Raw genomic sequence first — 27,994 nt, 5'->3', positions numbered from 1 at the left:
TTATTTATTGCCAGTCCTGGGGCTTGAACTCAGGGCCTGAGCACTGTCCCTGGCTTCTCTTTGCTCAAGGCTAGCACTCTGCCACCTGAGCCACAGCGCCACTTCTGGCCGTTTTCTACATATGTGGTGCTGGGGAATCGAACCCAGGGCTTCATGTATACGAGGCAAGCGCTCTTGCCACTAGGCCATATTCCCAGCCCTCTTTGGATTTAAAAAAAAAAAAACAAAAAAATTTTTTTTGGCAAGGTCATGGGCAAATCTGAGCTTACCTCCATTTGGGGGTGGGTAAGTAGGATGTTACTGTCCCTTTTGCTCACCACTAACATAGGGTCGTGAGGTCACATGCAGCCATGATGCCCTTGGGTCCTGATTCCTATGGGGACACTCGCGTGGCCTGTGGCAGAGGCATGGCCCTGTTACCTTGTGGTTGAGCGTTGTCCAGGCTCACGCCTGTAATCTTCCCTACTCAGGAAGCTGAGATTTGAGGACTGTGGTTCTCAGCCAGCCCAGTCAGGAGAGTCTGTGAGAGTCTTATCTCCAGTGAATCACCAAAAGGCCAGACTTGGAGCCGTGGCTCAAGTGGTAGAGTGCTAGCCCAGAGCACAAAAGGCCCTGAGTTCAAGACCCCTGACGAGCAAATAAGAAGTCCTCTCTGTGACCTTCTTCCCTCAAGAAACTCATGTGACAGACATGTTCCTTTTAATTGGAGGGGGGTGGGGAATGTCACACAGAAACACAGGAAAGAAATTGGGATGCTGCCCCCCCCAAATTGATTACCAGATCGCACCTATTTCTGTCCAGTCACATTTCTCCATAACTCTGCACGTCTTTTTATCAGACTGTGCATTAAAAAAAAAAAAGTAGTATTTTGCTGGGTCTTTGAGCCTTTCCCAAGGCTCCCATGTCATGTAAAACTTTGGTTAAATAAATTCCTTATGTGATGTTCTCTTGTTAATCCATCTTTTGTTGTAGGGCTACCTTGCACAATCCTTGCAATAGGTGAAGGAAAAAGATAGCACGTTTTCTCCCTTCGGTATTCTTTCTGGAAACGTAGGACAAAGCCTCCCACAAGAAGATTTCCTGAAGATTGCACTGGATTGCAGGCGGCTGGAGGAGGGAGGGGGTTGGAGGGGGGGAAAGGCAAACTCTTCCAGGCCAGCTCACAATTTGCATCGTGTAAATGTGCGCACACACACACACACACACACACACACAGCGCCATCCTCTTATCGCTACAATAAAACAGCCCTGCAGCCCTCTCTTTTGTCGGCTGACATTAGCTGTTCCTCTCACTTGACCAGATTAGATGGGAGCTTGTAAGGAAATGGCCCAGGGGTCTTTGTCCAGTGGTTGCTCTGAGGCTGACCTTGGACGGACTGAAGGCAATGGATGCTGCCCACAGTCTCCCCCCACCCTCCCACCCAACCCCACACCTCAAATTCTCTCTCTCCCCAAGGGAGGGGGTGGAAGAAGGAGGGAAAGGGAGAAAAGAAAAGGAGAAAAAGGAGGCTGATGGAGGGAGGGCTGCAGAAGAGAAAGGAAGGTGAAGAGAGAAGGAGAAAAGGAAGGAAGGGGGGGGGAGGCTCCACCAGCCTGACCTGTGGGAGCTGGAGGGAGGGGGAGCCTAGGCCGCAGGGGAAGTCATTCATGGCTGCAAGCAGCAGATAAGGTTGGGGAGAAAGCAGCGAGCAGCTGATGAGAGCGTGGGGGATTAGGGGGCTCCAAGGGCCTGTGAGTGGAAACCCAGGAAGAAAGGAGGCTGGAGGAAAGAAGAGCAAGCTTCAACTTCAGGAGACTCCCGGCCCCCCACCACCTAAACAGATCGTCAATCATCGTCCAGGCCACCGGACCAGGACAGGGCCTGGAGGACCCAGGCCGCATAGAAGATCCCAGAGCACTGATCTGTCCTCTGACCAAAGACAAGTCTTGGTCCCTGGAAGCAACAAGAGCTCATCCCCCTCCCCTCCGCCATGGATATGTGTATCTGCTATGGATAGTGTGGGCGACATTGCCAGTTCCCTTACTGTAGGCCAGCAGTGGCTAGGAAAGGAATTAGGACCCAGATCTCTTATTATTCTTCTAGGACGGGGGGCGGGGGGGGGGCGGCTGGGGAGACTCAACTCTCTTTCCTTTTGGAAGCACTGGAGTTTGAACTCAGGATCTTTTTTTGGACCTCACTACTGACACCTGGTGGCCCCAAGTGGCAACTCACACAAAGCACTTGCTGCTCAATCCCGTGTGTGTGTGTGTGTGTGTGTGTGTGTGTGTGTGTGTGTGACACCCCTTAGGGACCAGGAACAAAGCAACTGAAAAAAACTCTCACTCCCCTTTCCACGATAGCCCCCAGGCCTAGACCCTGGGAACTTCATTTTGCTCAGCTCAGAGATACCCCAAGTTCTGACCGTTGTGTGCCTATCCGAAGCTCCCAAAGCCGAAGTAGCTCGGAGATGGCTCGTCTGGCCTTTATTAAGGTGTAGTGATACAAAGGGCTACACCTAATGGGTCTTAATGGCAGGGAAGAGGAGGAGGAGGAGTAGAAACAGGGAGAGAGGCAGGAAGAAGATGGTACTGGGGATTAAGTGCTGGCCTAGCTGGGCCCTGTTGTCTGACATCACTCAACAATGCCACACTGGTTCTTTCTTTACAGAACCTGAAGTGAGTCCCCCAGGGCTCTCCTCAACATCTTCTGTCATTTGTTTATGTCATAACCACACTGTCCCCTAGCTTTAGAGTTGGGGGGGGTATGAGGAGAGGTCAGGGAAAGAGAAGAAACTTAGGGGGACCCTTGGGTCTTGACCAACTGGCACTCACAGAAAGTCTTCAGGAAAGCATGTATTTCCCTTCCTGCCTATGCTTCCGTTCCACACGGCCTATATCAAGGTTATGTCAAGGTCAACTAAACCAAAGGAATTGTGGAGTGGCAGGCAAAATCTGGGTGCTCAAGCAAGCACCAAAATTGAATGTGGCTGGGAGGGAGAAAGAGAGAGAGAGTAAAGGAAGAAGTGACATTGTCCAAAAGAAGAAATGTACTCATTGCCTGATTTATGTACAACACCTTAATAATAATAAAATTAGTGGTGGTGGTGTTTTTTAAAAAACATGGCTGTTCCTGAAGTCTAAAGAAAAATGTCAGACACAATCTTTCATGAGATCTTTTCCTCCCTTTTCTCCACTCGAGACATCGCTCAGCCTTCCCTAATATTACTAGGGCTGGTGTGTTTATGGAGCAAGTTGCAATCCTCAGCTCTCAGCCTTCTGAGTCGCTAGGACTACAGGTGTGAGCCATCAATCAGTGTTCAGCCTGGTCTTCCCTAAGTATACCAGAACCTACACTGCCACAGCTACATAAAGATCAACTATTTCCTCCATGGGAAAATAAATCAAAACCTAGAGATGAACGATGAGTTGAGGAAACAGCTGTGAGTTTCATAATACAAAGAGGGATCCAGTGAATGGATAAGAGAAATACTCACAATCCCATTGAAAAATGGATAAAGGTTATGCACATACAGTTCATCACAAAGAGTCACTAGCTGCGTACACAACCACGATCGAAGAGAAACACAAGGTAAATAAGCAAAGCTGGGAAAGATTAGCTATTAAGTGGTGACCATGAAGGAAACCAGAACTTACAGTTACTTGTTGCAAAGTAAATCGAATGACTTTGTTGAAAGCTATGTGGCAGAATCTATCAACATTTAAAATGTACAGGCCCGCTCTCCTACCGCTGCCCATCTCCAAGAATTTGACCAACAGATAAACTCACACAAGTGTGAAATTATGCCCAAAGATGTTCACCTGATGATGTTTCTAAGTGTAATTGATTGGAAACCCCAAGGAGCCCGGCTGGGTAAATGGAGAGAGTTCTCTTCATTTATAAACTCAGTAGCTGTTAGAAGGGATAAAGGCCAGGCAATGCTACATGCAAGAATAGAAGAAAAAGAATTTTTCGAAAACAGAGATCGGGTCACATTTCTCCCTGCTCAGGACACTTTGTGAGATGAATGCAGTGGTTCAGGTCTATTGGGGTTCAGCTTTGGCCTTGAGGGGGAAGGGCATTGGAGAGCACTCCCGAGACGCCGCCCTTCCCCCAGCCCTGGGGGAATGTGGAAGCAGGCCACAATTCTCTGGGTCCGGAACCAGAAGAACTGGCTTTGCCACCAGCCCCCCAACTTTCTCGCCAGCCCATGTGCTCCCCATTCTCGGGGGCTTTGCCCCTGGGGTGGTGCTATCCAGGTGACGTTAGCTCATGAGGGAGTCTTATGACAAGCTCGCCAGCCTATTGCCAGCTCTTGGTCAATCACCCCTTTTCTCGACACCCCTACTATATCAACTGTTAGCCACTCCCTTATTAAATCAGATTTGCTCATGAAGCGTCTCCGAGATCCGTGTACGCCTGGCTTTCTTCAAGGGTAAGGAGGGAGGATAAGTGATCTCATACGGCCGCGTGCACCTGAGGTCTTTCCTGAGCCCCCCACTCCACTCTGGCCTTACCTGCGGGTCGGGTGACCAGGGGAGAGGGTGAGAAAGGGAGCGATTAGAGTACAGTAGAGCCTGAACCCCCGCGCCAGGGGAGGCGACCCGAGCCCGGCACAGGTCTATCATCCTAGCTACTCAGGAGGCTGAGATCTGAGGATGGAAGTTCAAAGCCAGCTAGGGCAGGAAAGTCCATAAGAGTCTTATCTCTGATTAACCACCAAAAAGCTGGAAGTGGAGCTGTGGTTCAAGTGGTAGAGCGCTAGCCTTGAGCATAAAAGCTCAGTGGGACAGTGCTCAGGCTCTGAGTTCAACACACAAACACACAAAGTAATCAGAAGGAAGAGTCTTTGGCTGACGCAGGATATTGCATATATATATGCAACCGGCAAGAAGCCATTTTTAAAAACATAACTCTACTGTCAGGGGTGGTGAAACAATATAATAAATATGAGAAATAAATCTTGTTACCATGTAATGAGCCGCCTTATTAATGTGTTAAACTTGTAAGAAATACTTAAGTGTTTAATTGGCACCTAATGAGGGTGCCAATTAGGGATCATTATACATTTCTTTTAAAAACCCTAATTGGCCAGGAAGGGCATTTCAATCAATGCCATGGGACTGGCTCCCCAGGGACCCCATCCTGGCACCACATTTGGGGGTGGTGGTGCTGTGAGCCGCACGTTGGGGGGGGGCTAGCCCTCATGGGCTCACAAGGACCACCTGGGATGGACCGGACCCCAAACTCTACGAGGCATCAGGACTCGGTGTCTCATTTGCCACCAGATCCTGCTATAGATCAAAGAAAGGTTGCTTCAGTGATGCCCCTGTCTCATAGATGGGAGTCCTGGGGCCTGGGCTTTGCTAAGGTTGTCCGCCTGTGTCTGCTTCTCCCAGGGTCTTGAAGAGGAGTCTTCAGGAGGCCGAGTGAAGGCTGGACAGGGGTATCAGACTGTGGTGGGGGGGTAAGAAGTTCCTGCCGTTGGACACAGGCTGAGGAACAGTATTAACATACATCTTGCACCCAGTGTCAGAAGCTCACGCTTGTCATTCTAGCTACTGAACAGGATGAGATCTGAGGATCATGGTTTGAAGCCAGCCTGGGCAGGAAAGTCTGTAAGACTCTTACCTCCAATTAACTAGCAAAAAGCTACAAGTGGAGCGGTGGCTCAAGTGGTAGAGCACTAGCTTTGAGTGAATAAAAAAAGCTAAGGGGGGGCTGGGGATATAGCCTAGTGGCAAGAGTGCCTGCCTCATATACATGAGACCCTGGGTTCGATTCCCCAGCACCACATAAACATAAAATGGCCAGAAGTGGCGCTGTGGCTCAAGTGGCAGAGTGCTAGCCTTGAGCAAAAAGAAGCCAGGGACAGTGCTTAGGCCCTGAGTCCAAGCCCCAGGACTGGCCAAAAAAAAAAAAAAAAAAGCTAAGGGATAGCACCCAGGTCCTGAGTTCAAAAAAAGAAAAATACTGGGGCTGGGAATATGACCTAGTGGTAGAGTGCTTGCCTAGCATGCATGAAACCCTGGGTTCGATTCCTCAGCAGCACATATATAGAAAAAGCCAGAAGTGGCGCTGTGGCTCAAGTGGTAGAGTGCTAGCCTTGAGCAAAAGAAGCCAGGGACAGTGCCCAGGCCCTGAGTTCAAGCCCTAAGATTGGCAAGAGAAATTTAAAAAAAAAATACATTTTGGGATATTCTTGAGGCCTTACAGTCCCGAAGTGGAATCTGTGGGTCTCTCTTTCAGCTCAAGAGGATCCTCCCCACCTTTACAGCAACCCCTGTGTGCCTAGAAGTGCCCCCCCAGTGGGTGGGGGGGGGTGGCATGGCCACACAGTGAGATTCAGAACAAACTCGGTCCTTCCTGTCTCCAGAGCTCCGCCTCCCTTCCCAGAGAAAGCAGAGCCAAGCAGATCTATATTCCAGACCAGGCTAAGCAAGAGAGGAGCCTTGTGAGCAGTCAGAGCATGATATATTATCAAATTAATTGCCAAATTAATCACCTGGGTAATTGCCAGAGAGCTGGGCGGGGGGCAGGAGAGGAATTGCTGTCCAGCAGGAGCCGGTCTCCGTGAGGGGCAGGGTAGGGAGCAGCCAAGGCCCAGGCAGGGGCTTGAGAGGGGAGAGGCTGGGTCTGGGCACAATGGAAGGCAGCCCCTAGTCAGCCTCAGAGGTCAGACTGGAGCTTTCCTGTGTTCAGTGGTAGGGCATGGCCTTGGGCTTGTGGTCTGAGGCTGCTGCTCTGACCCGTGGGCTTGAGCTCTCGGGCCTTCCGGAGGCTGGCTGGCAGGCAGATCCCGTGCCCTGAATGTACCTGCGGAGACACCGTGTCAAGTTAGGCCCGGGGCACATGGTTCTTCCCTGCTGGGTGTAAAGGATTTGGTGGGCCCGTAGGCTCTGCTGAGCAGGGGCCAGGATGGAACCCAGGGCCTGGTGTTTGTTTATGCTAGAGAAGCGCTTTTCCGCTGAGCCACATCTTCAGTCCTTTGTTAAGACGGGTTGTCCCTAGGTGGTTCAGGAACTCCATCAGTGGCCCCAACTGACCTCAAACTCAGAGCCTCCTACCTCAGACTCCAGGATTCTGGGGTTCTAAGTGTGTGCCCCCCCCCCCCCCGCCTCAGCTTGATGGATGAGGGAGAGTTAGGTCAGAGGCTGAGTCAGAATGTACAACCTGGAACAAGTTAGACACCAAAAGATACCAGGTCCCTGAATAATACAACAACTGTACCTACGTATTGAAGGCGTTCAGCATGCTGTGACTATAATCAGTCCTTTAAGTCCCATGTCGAAGGATCGACTCGATCCTCCCTTTCATCAATAGCCTTAAACACCTCCTATGCACGAGGCTCCATTCGGGACGCTTAAGGCCACCTGGAAAGACTCCATTTGTCCCAGCACTGCCCCCTTGCCAATTAATTGGGCCTGACCCGCCACCTAGGGGTCCCAATGGGAATTGCTCCCAGCAGTGTCACCTATGGGCTTGGGGAGATCCCTCCCCTCTTAGGGGTGATCTCAGACCTCCTGGGCCTCCTGGAAGGGAGTAGATAAAAGTGTATGCTCTTTCACTTGATGATTCTCACAGATCCATGTCCAACAGACACCCCACTAGCGCCCAAGGCAAAGGGAATTGGTAAAGGAAGAAGAATGGGTTTGGGCGGAAATGCTTTACATCAGAGAAGCAATGGGGTCCCCCTCTAAATGCTTGTGTCACCTGACCTGTGACCTGTGCCGTGCCTTCTTGTTGTCGATGACAGCTTCCCTGTCCTGACGCCACCAGGTGACAAGCGCATCCTTTCCTCCTTTGGGAATCTTAGCAGCGAGCGCTGGAGTGAACCCCTCTGAGGTCAAATCCAGGCCCTGCTGGGTGGTAAGCAGTGCTACTGTTCTGTGACTCAGTTTCCCCATTGGGGAACTCCCTCTGGGTGAGTCCGTTACTCGATGGGCTCCACTTCTGCCTCTGGGTGCCCCTGCCCTCAAGAGATGCACACACTCTGACTCAGCCCAATCTATCCATCCTCGGGGATTTGCTCTCCTTCACCTAGCGCCATTTTATTGACCTAGTATCGAGCCGTAGATAAATCCCTTAAATCTCTCCTAATCTGATGTGCGCAGCTCCCTCTGGGTAAAGAGTCTTTTCAGGGAGCTCTGGCAAGATTGGGCTCACACTCCCATTACTTGGGCCTCTGGGACCTCCAACCTAGGGAGTGAGGGGCTCCTGTCCTGGCCCCACCAGGAGAACCTCAGGTCAAGCCGAGGTCTGAGAGTTCGACTCCAGGCCAACTGGGACAGAGGCTCTGGGTGGGGAGGTAAGAGCAGGAGGATGGGACCAGAGAACGGCTAGGAGGGAGAGTGACAATGCCTAGCACTGCCAGCAGATGGCAGCACAGGACAGCATCAGAGGCTAGAAGGCCAACTGGGGAAACTGAGGAGGCTTTATTTGCTGGGTACCCATCAGGCCCCCCTGCCTCCCCGGGTCCCCTATCTTTGAAGCTTGCCTGAGACCCCTGTCTGAGAGTGCGTAGAAGAGACTCCAGCTCAGCTCTGAGCCGGATGACCTCCTTTTTCTAGGTGCTGGATCAACTTCTGCCGTTACCCTTCAAAAGGAACCAGAGTCAAGTTGGGATCGTGTGGGATGGTTCCAACCAAAGGTGGCTCTTACCAGAACCAGATTCAGGCCCTCGAGGGCCAGCTCCCAGCCCATTTCTAAGGCCCCTGTGGTAGGTTTCCAGCTGCCATCGCCTCTAGGGTCGGGCAGACTGTATCCGTGATATCCGTCAGAAAACATGAACTCAACCAATCACACACCTCACCATTATGCCTATTAACAGTATCATTGTTATTACCCAGCCTCCCCCAGGATGGAGCTGACCCCTCCCACCCCTAAGGACTAGATAAATGTCCAGGAAGCGCCATTGTGGACACATCTATCACCTCCTCTTTGACCCAGTGGCCTGGGACATCGGCGGTCCTTTCTGATGAAATGACTGTGAGACAGCCCATCTCCCTGTAGTTACCAAAGGCATCGGAGACAACGGATGCTGAACCCTGACATGGAGTTTGGCTCTGGGGTCTCACCACACATAGAGGCCCATCGTGTGAGACTCCTGTGTGAGGGACTTAGGAAGGACTGGGGACTCCAAGAAGGAGCTCCAAGATAGGGCCAAGCTGCTAGCCACACCCTAGTGTCTGACCTGGAAGTAGTCATTGACACAGCCACAGGCTTCCTCCCGCCCCTCTCTGCGCCTATGTACCTGATGCTCACCTACTTCTTGGTCATTTCCCAGCATCCCTGTCTTTCTAAGAGTGTTCTCTGAGGCTGGAAGCATGGCTCAGTGGTAGAACACCTGTTCAGCAAATGTGAGTCCCCGTGTTCAAACCCCAGTACACGGTGGGGCGGGGGGAATCACGAGTGTTCTTTGGTCAGGAGGTTGAGGTCTGATGATGGGAAGTCCGAAGCTAGCCCCAGGGCAGGAAAGTCAGTGAGACTATAATCTCCAATGAACTACCCCCAAACACCAGAGGTGGAACAGTGCCTCAAGTGATAAAGCACTGGCCTTGAGCAAACACACACACACACACACACACCACCTCAGGAACAGTACCCAGGCCCAGAGTGGAAGCCCCAGGGCCAGCATTAAAAATAATAATAATGTGGGGCTGGGAATATGGCCTAGTGGCAAGAGTGCTTGCCTCGTATACATGAAGCCCTGGGTTCAATTCCCCAGCACCACATATACAGAAAATGGCCAGAAGTGGCGCTGTGGCTCAAGTGGCAGAGTGCTAGCCTTGAGCAAAAAGAAGCCAGGGACAGTGCTCAGGCCCTGAGTCCAAGCCCCAGGACTGGCAAAACAAATAATAATATTAATAATAATAATAATAATAATAATAATAATAATGTGTTCTTTGGGTGATTATAGAAGTTCCCTTCCCCTGTCCGGGCTCTCAGAGGCCAAAATGGATAAGGATTGGAGAGCAACCAAGACCCGTCACCAAGAGCTAGTAAGGGATATGGCTGCTGGGGGGGGGGGGGTAACTTCCCCAGCTCTAAACATCCGATATTCCCTCACCCCACTCCTGTCTCCGTTTTCATACAGCTGTAGTTACAACGCAGCAACCCCACACTGCACCCCCACAACTCTTTTCTTCCTTACCATCTTTCTCTCCCCTTCTAGAAGGGACTGAGTGTGGGGGTTGCTGGCAGAACTGTCTCTGGAAGTTGTCTGCAAGGTCACCTTGCAGCTAGAGTTTCTGGGCTCTTTTCCCCACAGGAATTTTCCTCTTACCATTCATTCTGCAGGCGTTCCTGCTGCCGGCCTGCATCCAGACGACGGGATTACAGGATTCACTCGGGCCCCAAGGGGACACTTGACTATATTCAACAAGAAGGTGGCTCCCTGGGGCTGGGAATATGGCCTAGTGGCAAGAGTGCTTACCTCGTATACATGAAGCCCTCGGTTCGATTCCCCAGCACCACATATACAGAAAATGGCCAGAAGTGGCGCTGCGGCTCAAGTGGCAGAGTGCTAGCCTTGAGCAAAAAGAAGCCAGGGACAGTGCTCAGGCCCTGAGTCCAAGCCCAGGACTGGCAAAAAAAAAAAAAAGAAGGTGGCTCCCTTTGAAGGCGTCCACCCACGTCTACCCTGGTACCATTTGCCACAGCTGCCTCTCATCTGCTTGCTCCTCCTGAGACATGTCACTCGTGGAAGTGTGGCAGGGTGAGGGGTCAGGCCAGAGGACATTTCCCAGCTCGGGACCTGGGTGTTTTCCCTTAGCCACAGCTTCACTTTGGGCTTTTTGGGGGGGAGGTTCATTGGAGAGAAGACTTTGAGGCCTGGGTTGGCTTTGAATCACTCTCCTCAGACCTCTGCCTCCTGGGTGGCTAGGACTCCAAGTGTGGGCCACTAGTGCCCGGCTTTGCTTGGCTCATTGATTGTTTGCTTGGCACTTGAGCCATACATCCAGTTTGGGTTTTTTGCTATTTCATTGGACATACGAAGGTTAAGAGTCTCTGGGATTTATCTGCCTGGGCTGGCTTTGAACCTTGATCCTCATCTCTCAGCCTCCCGAGTAGAATGAGGGTTACAGATGGGAACCACCAGCACCCTACACCCCATTTGTGTTTTGGATCTGAGAGGCTACTCATCTGCCTGCCTTTGTGGCTCAAGCCTTCTCCATCCCCTTAGCTCATGAAGTCCCGTCCACTTGGCCCCTCCACCCCCGGAGGTAGCAGCCGTTGTGACCCCATTCGTAGTCAAGACCCAAGAGCTCAGAGAAGCCCGACGGGGGGGGGGGGGGCGCTGCAGTTCCTCCTACAGATCAAGGGAAACTGACAGGGCTGCCCCCTCACAGCTGGGAGTTGGGCAGCTAACTCCAGGCCTCCCTTATCCCTTCGCCCATCCTTATTTTTTTTTCCCCTCCTGAGGTTTTTTTTTTTTTTGCACCCCAAGTATCACAGTCTCCATTCTCTTCATGTAAACATCTTAATTACATCTTTAATGCACTCACACATAGAGATGCTGCGAGTTAAATTACAGCTTTGTGCATCCTAAATTACCCACAACCCTCCAGTTGCTCAAGTGCTAACGTATTTATAGCAGCTAGAGGAGGGAATAAATCCAGAGCCTTCCCCATAGGGACTTCCTAGGCCCTTACCTCCTGACGTGTGGCATTTGCGGATGGAAGATCCGTCTGGACACGACATCCTTGCATCCCCCCAACACCAGGCTGAGGGTGTGTCTGTGCCCAGCCCGTGCCCCCCCCAGCCTTGCCCAGATGCCAAAGGCTTGAGCCCCACCCCCCACCCCCGGCCTTCCCATAGACGGGGGGCGGGGGTTAAAAAACGGACCCGATTTCTTAAACCTTTTCCTCGTGGGCATCTCTTCAGAAGTCTACACCACCGTCCTCAGACCGACGGCTACTCTCCACAGCCCTGATCCCCAATACAGAGAGAGCGCTGGCTTTCAGAGTCCGCAGGAGAAATGCACTGAGCAGTGGAATGGGGCCTGGAATATTCCCTGTGATCCCTGAACAATGGAGGCAGAGGCGGTGGTGCCATCCACGCGCTTCCTACGTACCCGCAAGTGAGACGGTGGGCTTGGAAGGGAAAGCCAGGGCTGAGGGTCTGCAGGTGCACACGGGGGGGGGGGGATGAGGCCTTCTAGGTCTAGGAGAAGTTGCCTTCCTCCACCCCCCCCACCCCCCGCTCCTTCTCCCTCCACATCGGCTCCTTTGGGCCCAGCAAATGGCGGGCGTCCAGGGCTGTGTGGCCTAAGAGGCCCCAGAGGACCCCCCCCCACCCTCACCCCCACCCCATAGCATCCTGTCTATCTTGAGGCCTTGCAGCAGAGCTGTCGCCCAATTCTGTGGTCCAGGTAAATTTTCTCCACCACCTCCATGTCCTCCCCGCCGCCGGTCTCAGGGGGAGCTCCAGATTGAAAACCAAACCCAACAGGTCTCTTTCAGACGGAAGGGAACCTCTCTCTCCTTGCTTTCCTCTTCCCACCCCCCCACCCCAAGCCAAGGCTCCTTCCCGCCGCCCCCCCCCCCCCGCCACCATTTCCTCTACATTAGAGAAGCAGACCTTAGCCATGAATACAGCCAGGAGACCAGGAAGCCATTTGTGGTGCTCTCTCTCTCTCTCTCTCTCCCCCCACCTTCCTGCATGAGGGATACCCTCGATCCGAGGCCAGGACTGTCAGGTCAGGAGAGGCCAAGGGCCAGCCGGCTGGCTGGGCTAGGGCACGGCTCCTCCAGTATGGAGAGAGTCAGCAGGTGGCAGCATAGGTCCTGAGAAGAGATCTTGACAGTCAAGACGCGGGCAGCTCCGCGGGCACAGGGGGCGGGTGGTTCTCTGTCCTCGGGCCGCTCATGCCTGGATGGCGTTGGCTACGTCGGTAAATACCAGCCGACTGGGCCTCTGCACAGGGCCCTGAGAGGGGAGGGTGGTCTGCAGAGAAATGGGGGGGGGGATATGCATCAGAGACCTTGACCAAGGCCGTGCGCGCTCACTCCACTTCCACCCTCACTTCCTGGCACGTGGTACTACTACCAAGTACCTGGGATTTGGCGCTGGCAATCCTGCCAGGCCCAGACGACTCCACCCCCACGCCACCTCCAAGCCATCCCTAACTTCCTCCGGACCCCTGGCAGTACTAACTGCGGGCTCCAGGGCTGAACTGCCCAGCCCCCAATGGCGGCCGGCGGAAGGATGGGTGGACCCCAGTTCTGGGCGTGGCTTTCTGAGCCTCCCAAGGATGCACTGCACCCACAGAAGCCAGGCAGTGGGCTCCCAGGGGGTGGGCGGGGGAGGGAGGCCTGCCCACGCGGCCCCATGGGGTGGGGAGCCCTCGGCACCCACCTTGCCCTGTGCGGCCTGTAGGGAGGCGGCGTCTCGCCCGTGTTCCAGCAGCTCCTGCTCCAGCTCATCTTGCTCTTCCGTGGGGTCGAAGTTGTACATGGGCATGAGCTGGTGGCGCAGTTTCTCCAGCCTGGGGGTGAGGCAGAGGCTACTGTAGGCCCGGAAGGCCTTGCCCACAGCTAGCCCTCCTGGCACTTCCTGCTAGACCGGAGAGTGGGAAGGGGGGGGGGGCACAGTCCACAGCTCACAACCATGTTGGGGGGCTGAGCTTTCCCCTGGGATCCAATGACAGAGCGAGATGGTTCTTTCTCAACCCCTCAGCTAGGTGGAGCAGTCAGCCACTCCCAGATGGAGCCTGGGACGTCAGTCACTGTCATCTATGGGGCCAGCATCCTGTGACAATCTACTGACTCTGGGGGCTCAGGGAAAGAAGGGGAGCAAGCGTCAGTCAGCTGAGGGTAGCAGGTGAGGGTGGCTAAGCTGTTGGGTGGAGCTGATCCCCATCTTTTTTTTTCCATCCCACACCTCTAATACTAGGGCTATCCCTGGTTATTCAGAATCCTCCCACCCGCTGGCCTATGTGTAAAGATCTCAAACATTCCTTTTCTGGTGCCAGTCCCGGGGCTGCTTGAACTCAGGGTGCAGGCACTGTCCCTGAGGTTTCTGGCTCAAGGACAGTGTTTTACCACCTGAATCACACAGCTCCACGTTTCGCTTGTGTGTGTGTGTGTGTGTGTGTGTGTGTGTGTGTGTGTGTGATTAATTGGAGATAAAGAGTCTCACAGACTTTCCTGCCTAGGCTGGCTTTGAACTATGATCCTCAGATCTCCTGAGTAGCTAGGATGATAGGTGTGAGCCACAGACAGCCGGCTCTCTCAAATCTTCCTGAGGGGAAGTGACTCAAGAGTGGTCAGAAGAGGCTCTGACTCTGATCAGGAAGGAAAGGGCCCCGATGGGGGAGAGGGGGACTTTGTCTCCATTCCCACTCATGTCCCCTGGACTCCGGCTCCGTTTTTGCCTAAGAACTCTTGTTTCAGATGGTGGCCGAGGTTTTACCTCTTCTTCTTCCTGATGTACAAAACCTGCAAGAGAAGGAGCAGCGTCAGGTGGTGAGGAAGGACTCCCTGGCAGCCAGCAGGGCCTCAAGAAGGGGGACACGAAGCCAGGCGCCGGTGGCTCACACCTGCTATCCTAGCTCCTCAGGAGGCTGAGGTCTGAGGATCCCGGTGAGAGGCCAGCCTGAGCAGAAGAGTCTCCATGAGACTCTCATCGCCAATAAACTACGACATGGTGGATTCTAGGCCATTGTGTCGGTTGAGCCACTCTGTGGGCACAGCTAGAGGACACTCGTGTCTGCCTCACTCCTGCCTCTGGCTGCGCTCAGGCCTGGCTTTGCTCCATATCCCAGCTAGCGCTGACTCCCCAGCGGTGACCTGGGGCCTGCAGGGCCGATAGGACGACTGTGGTTTAACAGCACCCCCACCCAGGCCCTGGCTCGTTAACTGGAGGACTGAGCCCAGGAACTACCGGCGATCCTCAGATCTCAGCCTCCTGGATAGCTAGGATTACAGGCATGAGCCACTGGTGCCCGGCAAAACATTAAAAAAATAATAATATGCCAGTCCTGGGGCTTGAACTCAGGGTCTGGGCGCCGTCCCTGAGCTTTTCTGCTCAAGGCTAGTGCTCTACCACTTTGAGCCATGGCACTGCTTCCAGTTTTCTGGTGGTTCATTGGTGATAAAAGTCTCACACACTTCCTTGTCCAGGCTGGCTTTGAACCACAATCCTCTAGATCTCAGCCTCCTGAGTAGCTAAGATGACAGGCTTGAGCCACCAGTGCCTGGATCCTGGTCCTTCTCATCAGAATTGCCTTTCTGGTCTCTTGCCCCAGTGGAGAAATCTCAGCAGGGCTGAGGAGGGGAGGGGGAACTATGTCATCATTAATGGCCAGTTGAATCTCTATGGATCTAGATACTGGCACCCCACCTCCACCCCAATGGAGGGCCTTGCTGGCCAGTCCTGTTTGCCCCGGCACTCACCATGGCTACAGCCAAGCCAATCACGGTGATGATCCCAAATGAGAGAAGCACGGTGCCCACGCCGGATGTGCCCCCAGGCACGTCATGGATTCTGGTGTCATTGAAGCTGGTGGCTTCCGGGCTGAGGGTGCCGGTCTTGGAAGTGGGTGCATTGGTGGCAGGCTCCAAGTCAGACTCAGTAGTGGGTGGCTGGCTGTTGAGCCAGTCACGAGCAGTTGGCATCCTGGAGTTCATGCCAACACTGGGAGAGACTGCCTGTGGTCAGTCAACCTGTCCACTGCCTTCTGACATCAGTACTGGCCCTGCAGGTGGCGCTCACCATCTGTGGCCACTTGCACGGCCACCTCCTTGATCAAGAGAGTCCTCCCCTGACTGGATTCTAGAAAAGAAAGAATAAAAATATGGGGTTAGGGCTGGGAAGGTGGCTTAGTGGTAGAGTGCTTGCCTAGCATGCATGAAGCCCTGGGTTCCATTCCTCAGCACCACATACACAGAAAAAGCCAGAAGTGGAGCTGTGGCTCAAGTGGTAGAGTGCTAGCCTTCAGCAAAAGGAGCTAAGGGCAGTCAGTGCTCAGGGCCTGAGTTCAAACCCCATGATGACAAAAAAAAAAAAGAGCAAGAAGGACTGGAGGTGTGGCCCAAGTGGTAGAGTGTCTGCCTTGCAAGCACAATGCTGAGTTCAAACTCCAGTAATGCAAATTAATTAGTTAATTTAATTAAAATGTCCTGCAGTGTAGGCAAGCTACTGAAATGTCAGAATAAATAGGTCCCTAGAACAGATAAGTAGCTCTTTCCACAGCACCAAGTAAATGCCCTCTCTCCCCACCACCCGCCCCCTGGCCAATCTAGTCAGAAGGTGAGAGGATGGGGCACAGGAGCCCCTGAACCTAGTCTTCTGTGAGATTCAGACTGTGCTTGGAGTGGAGGTAGGGGCTGAGGGGGCGAGGGGAGACAGGAGGAAAAGGCTAAGCCGAATTATTTTGTAGGGGTTCTCTATCCTTCTGGGACATAGGGTGAGAGATTTGCTCATGACCGAGAACTCTGGGCAAAGCAGGATGGGAAAGTCGGGGGGGGGGGAGCCCCCAGCCACACTGCAGACTGGCAGGGCTAGGGAGAGGGGCTGGGTCCCTGGGTGTACCAGGAGGGTGTACCTCATGCGTGCGGGGGGGGGGGGGTTTGCACATACTCCCAGTGGCTTTTAGGAAAGGCAGGGCTGGCAGTGAGACAGGCTTAGGGTGGATGCATATCTCCCTGCCCTCGGTCCTCCAGCTAGGCTAGGCAAGGAGCCTCGGGTTCTGCACCACCAACCCCAGACATGACCTTGGGGGCACACCACTGACCCCAGACATGACCTTGGGGGCACACCTTTCACTTGCTCCGGGGCTCTGCTTACTCCTTGGAGGGCTGATGGCTTTCTGGGGCCTGGGTCGGGGGCTGGGGGAGATCAGCAGCACCGCAGCCTCCCGGGGCTCGGCCCCCACGCTCGCCATCCCCCCCCCCGACCTTCACCCCCACCCCTGCCCTTCCCTCCCCTGGCTCTCCACAGCACTCACTTAATCCTCTCCCGGGGCGCCGAGGCCAGCCGCAGCGGCGGCCGGGGTGATGGTGGCCGGGTGGGAGGACCCGGGCGAGGGGACACCATCCCCGGCCTGGCGGCTCCTCCGGAGCGGGAGCGGGAGCCGGGCGCGCAGCTAGCTGTCCGCCGGAGTCCGGGTGGGCTGGGCGAGCGCCGCGGCGGGGGTGGGGCCGGGCGCAGCGGTCGCCAGGGAGACCGGCGCCGAAGTCCCGCCCCCGGGTCCTGATTGGTTCCCTGCCCCAGCGCCCCGCTCGGCATTGGCCCGCTGGTCTGCCGCTCGGGCGCGGCTCCGCCCCCCAGCGGGAACCGGGCGCGCGGAGCTGGGGGGGAGGGGGAGTGGATCGGCTTCTCGAGGCCGCTCCTTGACCCCCACGGCCCATCGGGCAGGGGGCGGGGGCCGCCACGCGGTTCCCGCGCCCGAGCATGGGGGCTCCCGGGCAGCTCCACCATTCCACGACGAGCTCGCGCCCCCAAGGCGTTGTTGTTGTTGTTGTTGTTTTTGGGGGGGGAAGCACTGGTCCCTGGGTATCCGCTCCGTTGCACTCCGACGGGAGCCCCGACGGGAGGGGCCGTGAGCCACAGGCGCCACAAATAGGTGTAAAAATGGGGTGCGGAGGAGTTGGGAGCCGGATGGGATGCCCCGGGCGGGATCATCGCGGGGTCTCGGGGTGACCCGGCGTCCGGGGAGCCGCCCCCTCCTGAGCTTAACCGTCTAGATCGAGCAATCAGTGCTGCCGTGCGCATCTCCCCGCCGTGACCCCGGGAAAGGCCCGCCGGAAGCCGGGCGCTGTGGCCCACGCCCGGCAGCCTAGCGACTCGGGAGGCTGCGATCCGAGGACCGCGGTTCGAAGCCAGGGAAAAGGAAAAAGGAAGGACCAGCTAGTTGGGGCCCTAGGAGCACCCCTACATATTTCCCTCCCTTTCCGGCTTGCAGAGCTGCAGATGTGAGGGACGTTGGCGTTCACAGCCTCCCCCTCCTCCCACGGGGTCTCCCGGGGGCTGCGGGTAAGCGAAGGGGGGGGGGGCGGGGGGCACTGCGCGGCACCGGAACGCTAATGCTGAGTCACGGGATCCGCCCGGGCCCTTTTTCCTGGATGCACCGAACCGGAAGTGCAGCATCGGGAGTGTGTTATCGGTGACACACATCCGGGAATGGCTCCTAGGGCTGGTTTCCCTGACCTGTGTGTGGATGGAAGCGTGGAAGGCAGCCTCTACAAGGTGTGCACTGGAGGTGGGGATAGGGTCTCTGGGTCGGTGCGTGGGGTGAGGGCAGTTCCTCCTGGGCACCCCCTGAACTGCCACACTCTGAAGACCAGACCTAGCCGGCCTCACTACAGGGGGACCAAGGGGGAGCGGGGAATCTCACCCACATCATTGACTGTGTCCCTGAGGATCTGGAGGGGAGGCTCCTGGTCCCCACTTGTGGCGTTGATCCCTCCCAGGGCATAGGTGGACAGCCCTCCTTGGAGTCTAGCAGACTCAAACTTGTGCCCTGCCTGGGGCAGCTTCTAGATGGGCTGTGGTTAGACAAGTCACTTGGTTAGACAAGTCACTTCCCCGTCCGGGACCCTGCTTGTTCTCAGGATGTGGCTGTTAGCTAGGGCTCACTGGATGCCAGTTTGTAACTTCATTTATACCGTTTTTTAAAACCAGTTAAGTTTATTTAATGCCACATTTTCAGGTGTGTTTTTTTTTTAAGCTGGCAATTTATGCTAACACCTGGGATTATGGCTTAAATGAGAGGGAACATTTCAGCCGCCAAACAATGATCGTACATGCAAAACGGCACGAGCAAAGTTCCCAAGCCAGGTCGTCTCCTGCCCTTAATTTTGTGCCTTGGCTGTTTTGGAGCAGGGCCAAAACAAGAATCAAAGAGATGGGGTAGGGCCTACAGGGAGCCAAAGAAATGACACAGTAAGAACATGGCCTTCCTCAGGCAGCTTCTGATTCTCCCTTGGCTCTCTCTAGGGTAACAACCACAGTTGAGGACATTGTGGGGAGCAGAGATTGTGATCTCTCTGTCTCTAGCCTGCCAGTTGCCACCAGGAAACATTATCAGCACCTGCCTAGGAATCTGGAAGATTCAGAAACCTGGGATCCTCCATTGATCCTTTCTCTGAAACATGAAACTTTGGGGCCGAATGTTGTGGACCCTCCTGTCTAGCCCCAGGGGGAGGAGAGGAGGCACCTGGAGCTGGGCCTTCAGCTCATGGCAACCTCCTTCACCACTGGCTGGGGAACTGAGTGCCACAGCGCTGGTCAGCCACTGGACAAAGATCTTTGAGAAGAGAGGTATCCCAGAGGCCCAGGAATCCAGTGAGTACATCGTGGCTCATGTCCTTGGAGCCAAAACAGTTAAGTGCAGCGTTAACCAGGAGTGTGGGAAGAGGGAGAAGGGAGAACTGTGGGAAAGCTACATCAGGCTTTTTTTCTTTTTCTTTTGCCTCACCGAGGATACTGAGCTGAATTGGATGGGACTTTTCCGAAGTATTGTCTTAGACAGATACTTATTTATTTATCCAACAGACTGTTATACAGTGTGTGCCAGGCTCTGGGGGGTTCATAGTGCTTAAAGGTTCCAGTGCTGGAACCTTTTAAGAAACCTTTAAGGAACATTAAGAAACCTTGGTTTGAGCCAGTAGTTCATGCCTGTAATCCTAGCTACTTAGCAGGCTGAGATCTGAGGATTGAATCTTAAGGCCTGGGCGGGAAAGCCTGTAAGACTCTTATCTCCAATTAACTACCAAAAATAAAAAAGCCAGAAGTGGCGCTGTGGCTCAAGTGGTAGAGCACTAGCCCTGAGCAAAAAAAGCTCAGGGACAGTGCCTAGGCTCTGAGTTCAAGGCCCAGGCCTGGCACAAAGAAAGGAAAGAAAGAGAGAGGGAAGGAGGGAGGGAGGAAGGAGCAAGCCAGCTTTGGTTTGAAGTCCCTGGACCAAGGGAACCAACCGTTCACAATCTATATGGGGACAGTTTCAGAGCCTAAAGCCAGTGTTTTGGAACAAGCCTCTGACTCCTCAGCAAGTTCACTGCATCCAGGAGCTGTGTAGCCGCCGACTGCAGAGGTGAGCAGCCACAGGTAGACCCAAGGGTTCTGTGTAGATCACAATGTTTCAGTCTCCCCCAACCCCACCAAGCTTAGGGTCAGATAAGAAGAAAATGTCCCAAGGGGCTAGGGAGGTATTGGGGTGAGGGAGTGTCAAGAGGAGAGCCAAGGGAGTAAGCAGGAAGATTAGAGGGAGGACGAGCCCAAGTTAGGTGCCATGACCGCCCCCGACAGTCTAGACCACCAGGCAGGCTGCCACGACAAGTCCTGGCCCCAGGGGTTCACCGAGGACCGCCCGGCTGTCACCCGCTGCAGGATGCCTGTGCAGTACATCCTTGGGGAGTGGGACTTTCGGGGGCTTAATCTGAAGATGACACCCCCCGTGTTCATTCCTCGCCCAGAGACGGAGGTAAGGGAGCCACTGGCACAGGTGCGCGTGGAAGTGAGGGCGGGATTCAGGGTACCCGTCATGCCCCCGGACTTCCTCTAGGGGGTGCTAGGGCCCCGTGACTGCCATTCACAAACCTCTCTGCGGGATTCCGAGAGGGCGGGCAGGGCTGGGTAGAGGCTGGCGGGAAAGTTGGAGGGTACTAGGCTCTGGGCAGGGTTGGAAAGATACTCAAAACACACGGACATTTCTGGGATGGGTCAACCCTTTTCACCTTCCCGAGAGAGAGAGGGGCCTAGAGCCCTCCTTCACTCTTCCAGTCTCTGTCTCTTGGCCAAGAAATTCAGAGCAGGATATGGTCTGTTCTGGGATTCTGAGTATTACGTATGAGCTTTGGGCTCCTGTGTACCCGCATACTTCCCTTTCTTGGGTAGATCTATGCTAGAAAAGCTTCCTTCCTTCCTTCCTTCCTTCCTTTCCTCTCTCCCTCCCTCCCTCCCTCCCTCCCTCTCTTCCTCTCTCTCTCTTTCTTTTGTACTGGAGCTTGAACGTAGGGCCTGGGTGCTGTCCCTTATCTTTTATGCTCAAAACTAGCACTCTTCCCATTTGAGCCACAACTCCACTTCCAGCTTTTTGGCTATTTAATTGGAGATAAGAGTCTCATGGACTTTCCTGCCAGGGGCTGGCATCAAACTGCACTCCTCAGATCTCAGCCTCCTTGAGAAGCTAGGATAACAGGCCTAGCACTGCATCTTTGTCTGCAGGAGAGGGTTAAGGGGTGGGGATTGCTGTGGCGGGGAGACCGGGTCTTTGCCTCACTGTGCAGACATTTCTAAGAACTCACCAGGTTTGCCCCAGTGTGAAGCCATGCCGGGGCGGGTGGTGCCTTACCAAGAACTCAAGAGGACGTGGCCTGTGGCAGTTAGCGAGTGGGCGAATGGGTGCAGGGGTGGGATTGCTGTTCTGTATTCTCTCCACCCGTTGAAGGCTCTTTTTTTTTTTTTTTTTGATGGTGGGTGCGAAAATCTTAAGTGAGGGTTTGCAGGTGGTCTGTGGCCCGACGAGTCAGGTTTTCCCCGAGTATAAAAAGGTGGCTGAGTCTTCTGCATTCGCAGTATGTACGGTAGGAAATGCCATGCTGAGCTGTGAGTCATTCCAGATGTGTGAGAGGCTCGGTGTTTTGTCTGCAGTTTGTCTGAGGACGGTAGTGCCACCTTCTTGGGGGTGGGATGTGATCCGAATGCAGGGTGTTCGAAGTGCTCAGGTACTGCTGAGACTTTGGGCTATCCTTGTGTGTGTATGTTTGGGGGAAAGGACTGGCCTTGAACTCAGGGCTTGGACGCTGCCTCTGAGCTTTTCTGTTCAAGGCTGGTGCTCTTAATACTTGAGCCACAGCTTCACCTCTGGCTTTTTGGTGGCTCATTGGAGAGAAGAGTCTCACAGACTTTTCTGCTTGGGCCAGCTTCGAACCCTGATCCTCAGATCTCATCCTGCTGAGTAGCTAGGATGACAAGCATGAGCCACCGGGGGTCCTTATTTAGGCAGTTGCTCCAAGGTGAGTCAACTATTGCCTACTCCCTGCCTCCTTCCTGCGTGCTCCTGGCCCGCCATCCACATTCACATCGAGGAGATGCCCCAGGCCTGTGAACAACTCGGCCGTGAGCACCCCTAAAGAGCCCAGGTTATCGCGCACACAAGTCGGTGTGAGTCTGAGGTCAGGGTCATCTCCACAAGGTGTCTAGGCTACGACAGTGGCTGGGTGAAGGGGTCACTTTCTAGCCAGAGCGGGCTGTTTGTGGCCAGGAAACCCACAGACTCCCACTCCCGGTAGGTTTCTATCAGTCTGCCTTCCCCACAGGCTCTCAGCCATGGCCCTAGACTGCAGCTCTCCCCCCACCCCCCCACACACACACCTGGGGCCCCCTGGCTTGCTTTCCCTGGGCCCATTGGTAACTTCTGCCTGCTGTCTTTGGGGGAGCAACTTCGCCGCTGAAGCTTGGGGGCCAGGAAGGGCGAGACATTTGGAGGGACTCAGTCAGTGGGTCTGAGTGGCTTGGAGCCGTCCACTCCGTTGGGCCTGGCTTGATGGCATTGGGAGATTGGGAGGGCCTGGGGGAGGGCCAGGAGGGTGTCGCCCTCAAGAGAGTACCTTCCCAGGGGTTCAGAGAGAGCTAGGCCAGCACTTAGAATGCACAGGAGCCCTGCTCATGTGGGACATAGGAAGACAGGTCAGACTCCAGTTCCTCTCATCATGAAGTCTGATGGGTGGGGCAAACCCTACTTTAAGTCTTGAACTCTGATCCTCAGATCTCAGCCTCCCGAGTCGCTAGGATTATAGCCTCTGGCACCGGCCTCTGGTTCTTTCTTGAGGGGGGGAGGAGGCATATTAGGGTTTGAACTCATAGCCTTATGCTTGCTAGTCAGGTATTCTACCATGTTTCTTGGTTCTTTTTGAGATAGGGACTCAATGTATGCTCCGATTGGTCTGAACCACGGTGCTTCTGTTTGTGACAGGTACATGCCACCACGCCCAGCCGTGGGCTTCCCCCTGTAGTTGGTGGATTCTCACCAACTTTCATTCCACCGCATCTGATTCTTGACCGCGGGCCAGGCTCCTGGTAGGGCCTTGACCATTGGACCTCAGTCTCTTCATGGGTTAGTTGTGGGGGAACAGCAGATGAATACAGAGAAACCTCTGGAGTAGGGCCAGGCACAGCTGGAGTGGCCATCAGATATGGTTCTCAGCAGCTGTGTGAGCATATAACAGGAAGATGCCTGGAAAGGGATGGGGTGTGCTATTTACTTACCACGCGGCAGGTATGGGATTATGAAACAAGGCTCTCTTTCATCCTTATCTCCATGAGCAAGGGGATCCTTAATCGCATTCAGCCTTGCAGCTGGGGAAACTGAGGCACGGAGAAGCCGACAGGACGCTCGGCCTGGCTTCATCCATCCCTGTCTCCATTCTCACAGGGACTAACACTGCTTAGACATCTTTGCCAGACTTCCTAGGACACAGGGGTGCCATTGAGTCCAATGAAGACTCTTTCTCTCCCCCCCACCCCCCTTTCTCAGGAGCTGGTGGAATGGGTGCTGGAGGAGGTGGCCCAGAGGCCCCCGGTGGCTGGAACCCAAGGCCGCCCCCTCATTCTGGAGGTGGGCTGTGGGTCAGGAGCTATCTCGCTCAGCCTGTTGAACCAGCTCCCCGAGGTAAGCCTCTCCCCCCACCCCCAGGTAAGCCTCTCCTCCCCCCCTCCCTGAGGTAAACCTCTCCTCCCCCCTCCCTGAGGTAAGCCTCTCCCCCCTCCCTGAGGTAAGCCTCCCCTCCCCCCTCCCTGAGGTAAGCCTCTCCCCCCTCCCTGAGGTAAGCCTCCCCTCCCCCCTCCCTGAGGTAAGCCTCTCCCCCCTCCCTGAGGTAAGCCTCCCCTCCCCCCACCCCTGAAGTAAGCCTCTCCCCCACCCTGGCTAGACTATGACTGTCGTTCATTGTCCCTACCATAAGCCCTTCCCCGCATCCTTCTGCTAGACACTTGAAGGAAAGAGGATCAGGAAGGATTGTGTTGCCGCCGCACTCCCCCCCCCCCCCCCCCCAGTCTGATCACAGGCCTCTAATCTGGCTAGACCCTGATTATTTAAAAAAAAAAAAAAAAAAAAAACTCTCGTGTCTCCTTCTCTTTGCTGGCATGTGTGGTTGGGGGAGGAGGGCTCCCCCCCCCCCCCCGCAAACCTGACTCCTCCAGGACTCTGCTCCCTCTGTTTGTCCTTGGGACAGAGCCAAGTCATTGCTGTGGATAAGGAGGAAGCCGCCATCCATCTGACCCGTGACAACGCTCAAAGGTGAGGAGGCTGTTCAAGTATCAAACCCACCCATGTCTGCTTTCCACCCCCAACAAAGGGGGATGCAACGAGGAGGGTCTGGTCCTACAGGATTATGAATGGATAGTGGGGTCAGGCGCCGGTGGCTCACTCCCGTCATCCTAGCTACTCAGGAGGTTGAGATCTGAGGATCGTCGTGATTCAAAGCCAGCCGGGGCAGGAAAGTCTGTGAGACTCTTATCTCCATTAAACTAATCCCCAAAAAGCTAGAAGTAGAGCTGTGACACTCAATTGGTAGAGCTCTGGCCTTCAGCAAAAAGAAGCTCAGGGACTGGCCAAAGAAAAAAACTAAAAATAAATGGATGGTGGGCACGAGGTAGCTTACTACCAAGAAGGATGGGTGCACTGTTCTTTCTGGCACTTGTAGCCAAAGGTAAGGGGCTTCCGTTGATGTTCCCCTCCACCTCTCCATCATCTCTCCAGGCTTCAGTTGCAGGACAGAATCCGGATCATCTCCCTCGACGTGACCTCAGGTACCTTCCCCCCTCCTGTCTTGCGGGGGAGGGGGGGAATCCTGGATACACTCACTGCTGGGAGGATGAGGTACTGCAGAGATGGGGGGAGGGTTCCCCATCTCTCTCACACACACCACGAGCCTCTTCTGAGGACACTTTGTCTCCTTGGCTTACCTGCCCTATGAGAGGGTCTGGATCCCCTGGAACTAATGAATTTAACGAGGGCTTGCTTGTTGACAAGAGATAAACAGAAGCTCAAAAGAAAGTCTTTAGTGCCAGTCACCCATGGCTCACGCCTGTCATCCTAGCTACTCAGGAGGCGGAGATCTGAGGATCATGGTTCGAAGCCAGCCCAGACAGGGAAGTCCATGGAGACTCCTTATCTCCAATGAGTCACCAAAAAGCCAGAAGTGGAGCTGTGGCTCAAAGTGGTAGAGTGCCAGCCTTGAGCACAAAAGCTCAGAGACAGCTCCCAGATCCTGAGTTCAAGCACACACACAAAAATGTCTTTAGTATTATATACATATACACACACACACACACACATATATATATATACACACACACACACATATATATAGCACTGGCAATACAGCACTGGCTTAGGGCAGAACCAAGAATCAGAGTCATCAGGAGCCAGATGATTAAGGCCTTCCCCTCCGCGAACGTTTAGCACCCATGGCACGACAAGGCCAGCAGGACTGCAGAAGTGAGAGGCTCTTGCCTTGCCCAGGCAAGCGCAGCAGGCTTCTCCGAGGCAGCACTTGAAAAGGAGCCCTGCTAGCCAAGGAGGATTTGACAGGAAGGAGAGGGCAGCATGTTGTAGATAAAGGGCTGCCTGTCGGAGCACGCGCGCACCCAGCCAAGCCAGGCCGCTGGTGAGAAACTCTGGGTACGAATCCGCAAGCCTGAAGCCCGAGGTGTCGCTTCACAACAGCTACCCGAGGGACCTGGGGAGAGGTGGGGAGCTAGGCCCCGTGGCTCTTAGTGGATCCATCCGTGCTTTGTGTCTTCCTTGACAGAGGGGAGCTGGACACACCTTCTGCCCTGGGCCCCCCTAGACCTGGTTATTAGCAACCCTCCCTACGTCTTCCACCAGGACATGGAGCAGCTGGCCCCAGAGATCTTCAGGTGCTGGGGCGGAGGGGGGCGGGGATACAGGGCAGGCTCCAGGAGGAGGGTGTGCTCTGCCCTGGAGGCGGCAGGGGCGAGCTTAGAGAGGGGTAGTGATGTTGAGAGGGGCACTTTTAACACCCATGGCCCTAAGCTGGATTCTGATCCTCACCTTGCTGTCCCTGAGGGAGGTGGAGGAGTGTTGTCTCCTGGGCCCTAAGGAGGACGAAATGGAAATTCTGAAGAATTAGACACCATAAGCCGGGCACCAGTGGCTCAGGCCTGTCATCCTACCTACTCAGGAGGCTGAGATCTGAGGATCGCGGTTCAAAGCCAGCCTGGGCAGGAAAGTCTGTGAGACTCCATCTCCAATCTCCAACCGGAAATGGAGCTATGGCTCGGGTGGTAGAGCAGGAAAGAGGTCAGGACAATGCCCAGGCTCTGTGCTCAAGCCCCACAACCGCCAACAAAAGAACTAGACACAGGGGCTGGGGATATGGCCTAGTGGCAAGAGTGCCTGCCTCATATACATGAGGCCCTGGGTTCGATTCCCCAGCACCACATATACAGAAAATGGCCAGAGGGGGCGCTGTGGCTCAAGTGGCAGAGTGCTAGCCTTGAGCAAAATAAGAAGCCAGGGACAGTGCTCAGGCCCTGAGTCCAAGCCCCAGGACTGGCCAAAAAAACAAAACAAAACAAAAAAACAAAACAAAACAAAAAGAACTAGACACAGTGAAGTCTTCCGAGAAAATGCGTGGTGGGGAGCTGCGACATTGTACACAAGTCTGAGGCCCGGGAGGGAAGGCGCCTTGTCTGAGGTTCCAGAAGGACTTAGCTGGGCTATGCCCACAGGAGGAGACAGGTCAGCAGGCGGTGTCACCGTTCTGACCTCTTCAGTTCCGGGGGGCCCCTTTGTGGAGGCCCTGGCCATTCCCCCCCCCCCTCACGCCCCCCGCCTTTCAGGTCCCGTTCTTTCCACGGATCCTCACTGCCCACTGTTGTCCCATTCAGCTATGAAGACCCAGGGGCTCTGGATGGCGGGGAAGAAGGCATGGACGTCATCACCAGCATCCTCACCCTGGCACCCCGGCTCCTGAAGGACTCTGGGTATGGGTAGAACGGCCTCCTCCCCTCCCCGTGGGCACAGGGCACACACCCTTGGCAGCCTTTCTGCCCCCACCTTTCCCAGCCCAGGCAAGCCAGAAGTTCAAGCCCTGCCTCTGCCCACTGGCGCTGACCTACTTCTCCTCCTCCGTGCAGAAGCATCTTCTTGGAAGTGGATCCAAGACATCCAGCACTAGTCAGCAACTGGCTCCAGAGCCGGCCTGACCTGAGCCTCCACCTGGTCACTGTGCGCAGGGACTTGTGTGGGAGGTAAGGTCTGCCTCGGCCTCCATTCCCGCCGCCGCCCTGGGGTGACTCTCCGGCTGTTTCTGCCCCCCTGCACAGCCCCCTGGAGCCCAGACGCTAGCCAGCCTTCATTCCTGTTTCTCCAGGCCCCGCTTCCTGCACGTCCAGAAGTCCAGGCCCCAGGTGTAGCTGCCCCGCGCGCACGGCTGCCAGCCAGGGCCTCCCCGGCCCAGGTGCCTGACCGACCCTTCTTGGAATGCAGCTCACAGTGGTGGCATGGTGCTTTCCAGAACTCCAGGCGCTCCCAGCCGTCTCATTTCACGTTCTGTCGCTCCTCGTGTTCCACATTTCTAGGAGCGCCCTTCTGGGGAAAGCTGGGTCTTCTCGTCCAGCTCCGTCACATGGAGCTGGCCGAAAGCAGAGCTCAGGGCTCCTGCTGTGTGAACGTCCTGGGAAATACCAGTAAAGCAGTGGAGAGTGACAAATGTGAACCAGCGTGGGTGCTAGGATTTGTAGGTCTTGGACGCCCTACCCCTGCGTGTGGGTGGCGGGGATTGGAGCTTCTCCTGCCCGGCATGGCTGGTGTCAGCGCCCACTGGTGGGCGTGAACGCAGCGTGAAGAAGGCTCACGGGCGCTCCCACCAGCCCTGGAGATCGTCAGGGTTCTGCAGAGAGCAGCTCACACTCCTCGGGTCACTTAGCTCTCCTCCAACGCTTACAACACACTTCCCTGACCGGGCCTAGACCCTGAACTTTGGTTCTGGGATGTGTTTGGTTCCTTGCTTCCTGGAAAGGTTGAGGTGAGGGTCATTGACC

At 54.9% G+C, this 27,994-nt stretch overlaps 2 protein-coding genes across 4 annotated transcripts; one reads left to right on the top strand and one right to left on the bottom strand.

The window, feature by feature from the left end:
• Positions 1 to 12,541: 12,541 nt before the first annotated feature.
• On the bottom strand, positions 12,542 to 17,081 carry C26H3orf18 (chromosome 26 C3orf18 homolog). Its single transcript, XM_048334618.1, has 5 exons — positions 16,929 to 17,081; positions 15,376 to 15,754; positions 14,393 to 14,418; positions 13,337 to 13,466; positions 12,542 to 12,925 (listed from the first exon to the last, which is right to left on the bottom strand). The coding sequence occupies exons 2-5, from the start codon at positions 15,607 to 15,609 to the stop codon at positions 12,845 to 12,847; spliced, it is 471 nt and encodes a 156-aa protein (XP_048190575.1). The 5' UTR covers positions 15,610 to 15,754; positions 16,929 to 17,081; the 3' UTR covers positions 12,542 to 12,844.
• A 995-nt stretch (positions 17,082 to 18,076) lies between these two features.
• Positions 18,077 to 27,663, top strand: Hemk1 (HemK methyltransferase family member 1). 3 transcript variants are annotated; one of them, XM_048334568.1, is made up of 12 exons: positions 18,077 to 18,182; positions 18,920 to 19,305; positions 19,924 to 20,015; positions 20,312 to 20,405; positions 23,460 to 23,594; positions 24,157 to 24,221; positions 24,628 to 24,633; positions 24,684 to 24,733; positions 25,738 to 25,846; positions 26,840 to 26,935; positions 27,089 to 27,202; positions 27,325 to 27,663. In XM_048334568.1, the coding sequence occupies exons 2-12, from the start codon at positions 19,075 to 19,077 to the stop codon at positions 27,365 to 27,367; spliced, it is 1,035 nt and encodes a 344-aa protein (XP_048190525.1). In that variant the 5' UTR covers positions 18,077 to 18,182; positions 18,920 to 19,074; the 3' UTR covers positions 27,368 to 27,663. The 3 variants fall into 3 exon arrangements, with proteins under 3 accessions (XP_048190525.1, XP_048190526.1, XP_048190527.1); XM_048334569.1 differs by lacking the exon at positions 24,628 to 24,633 and having other exon boundaries at positions 18,104 to 18,169; XM_048334570.1 differs by lacking the exon at positions 18,077 to 18,182 and having other exon boundaries at positions 19,129 to 19,267.
• The last annotated feature ends 331 nt before the right edge of the window (positions 27,664 to 27,994 follow it).

This window comes from Perognathus longimembris, chromosome 26 (assembly GCF_023159225.1).
Source record: "Perognathus longimembris pacificus isolate PPM17 chromosome 26, ASM2315922v1, whole genome shotgun sequence".
Lineage (NCBI taxonomy): Eukaryota > Metazoa > Chordata > Mammalia > Rodentia > Heteromyidae > Perognathus > Perognathus longimembris.
This window is presented reverse-complemented; position numbering and strand designations above follow the sequence as displayed.

What these genes read in the sequence shown, in the direction of transcription:
- Hemk1 (XM_048334568.1), top strand. Translation starts at nt 19,075, where the DNA reads ATGAAACTTTGGGGCCGAATGTTGTGGACCCTCCTGTCTAGCCCCAGG. An exon ending in ATGTCCTTGGAGCCAAAACA is followed by an intron (nt 19,306 to 19,923) that starts GTTAAGTGCAGC and finishes ATATGGGGACAG; the next exon opens with TTTCAGAGCCTAAAGCCAGT. An exon ending in TTCCTCGCCCAGAGACGGAG is followed by an intron (nt 20,406 to 23,459) that starts GTAAGGGAGCCA and finishes CCCCTTTCTCAG; the next exon opens with GAGCTGGTGGAATGGGTGCT.
- C26H3orf18 (XM_048334618.1), bottom strand. Translation starts at nt 15,609, where the DNA reads ATGAACTCCAGGATGCCAACTGCTCGTGACTGGCTCAACAGCCAGCCA. An exon ending in TACATCAGGAAGAAGAAGAG is followed by an intron (nt 13,467 to 14,392) that starts GTAAAACCTCGG and finishes CCTCACCCCCAG; the next exon opens with GCTGGAGAAACTGCGCCACC. An exon ending in TACAGGCCGCACAGGGCAAG is followed by an intron (nt 12,926 to 13,336) that starts GTGGGTGCCGAG and finishes ATTTCTCTGCAG; the next exon opens with ACCACCCTCCCCTCTCAGGG.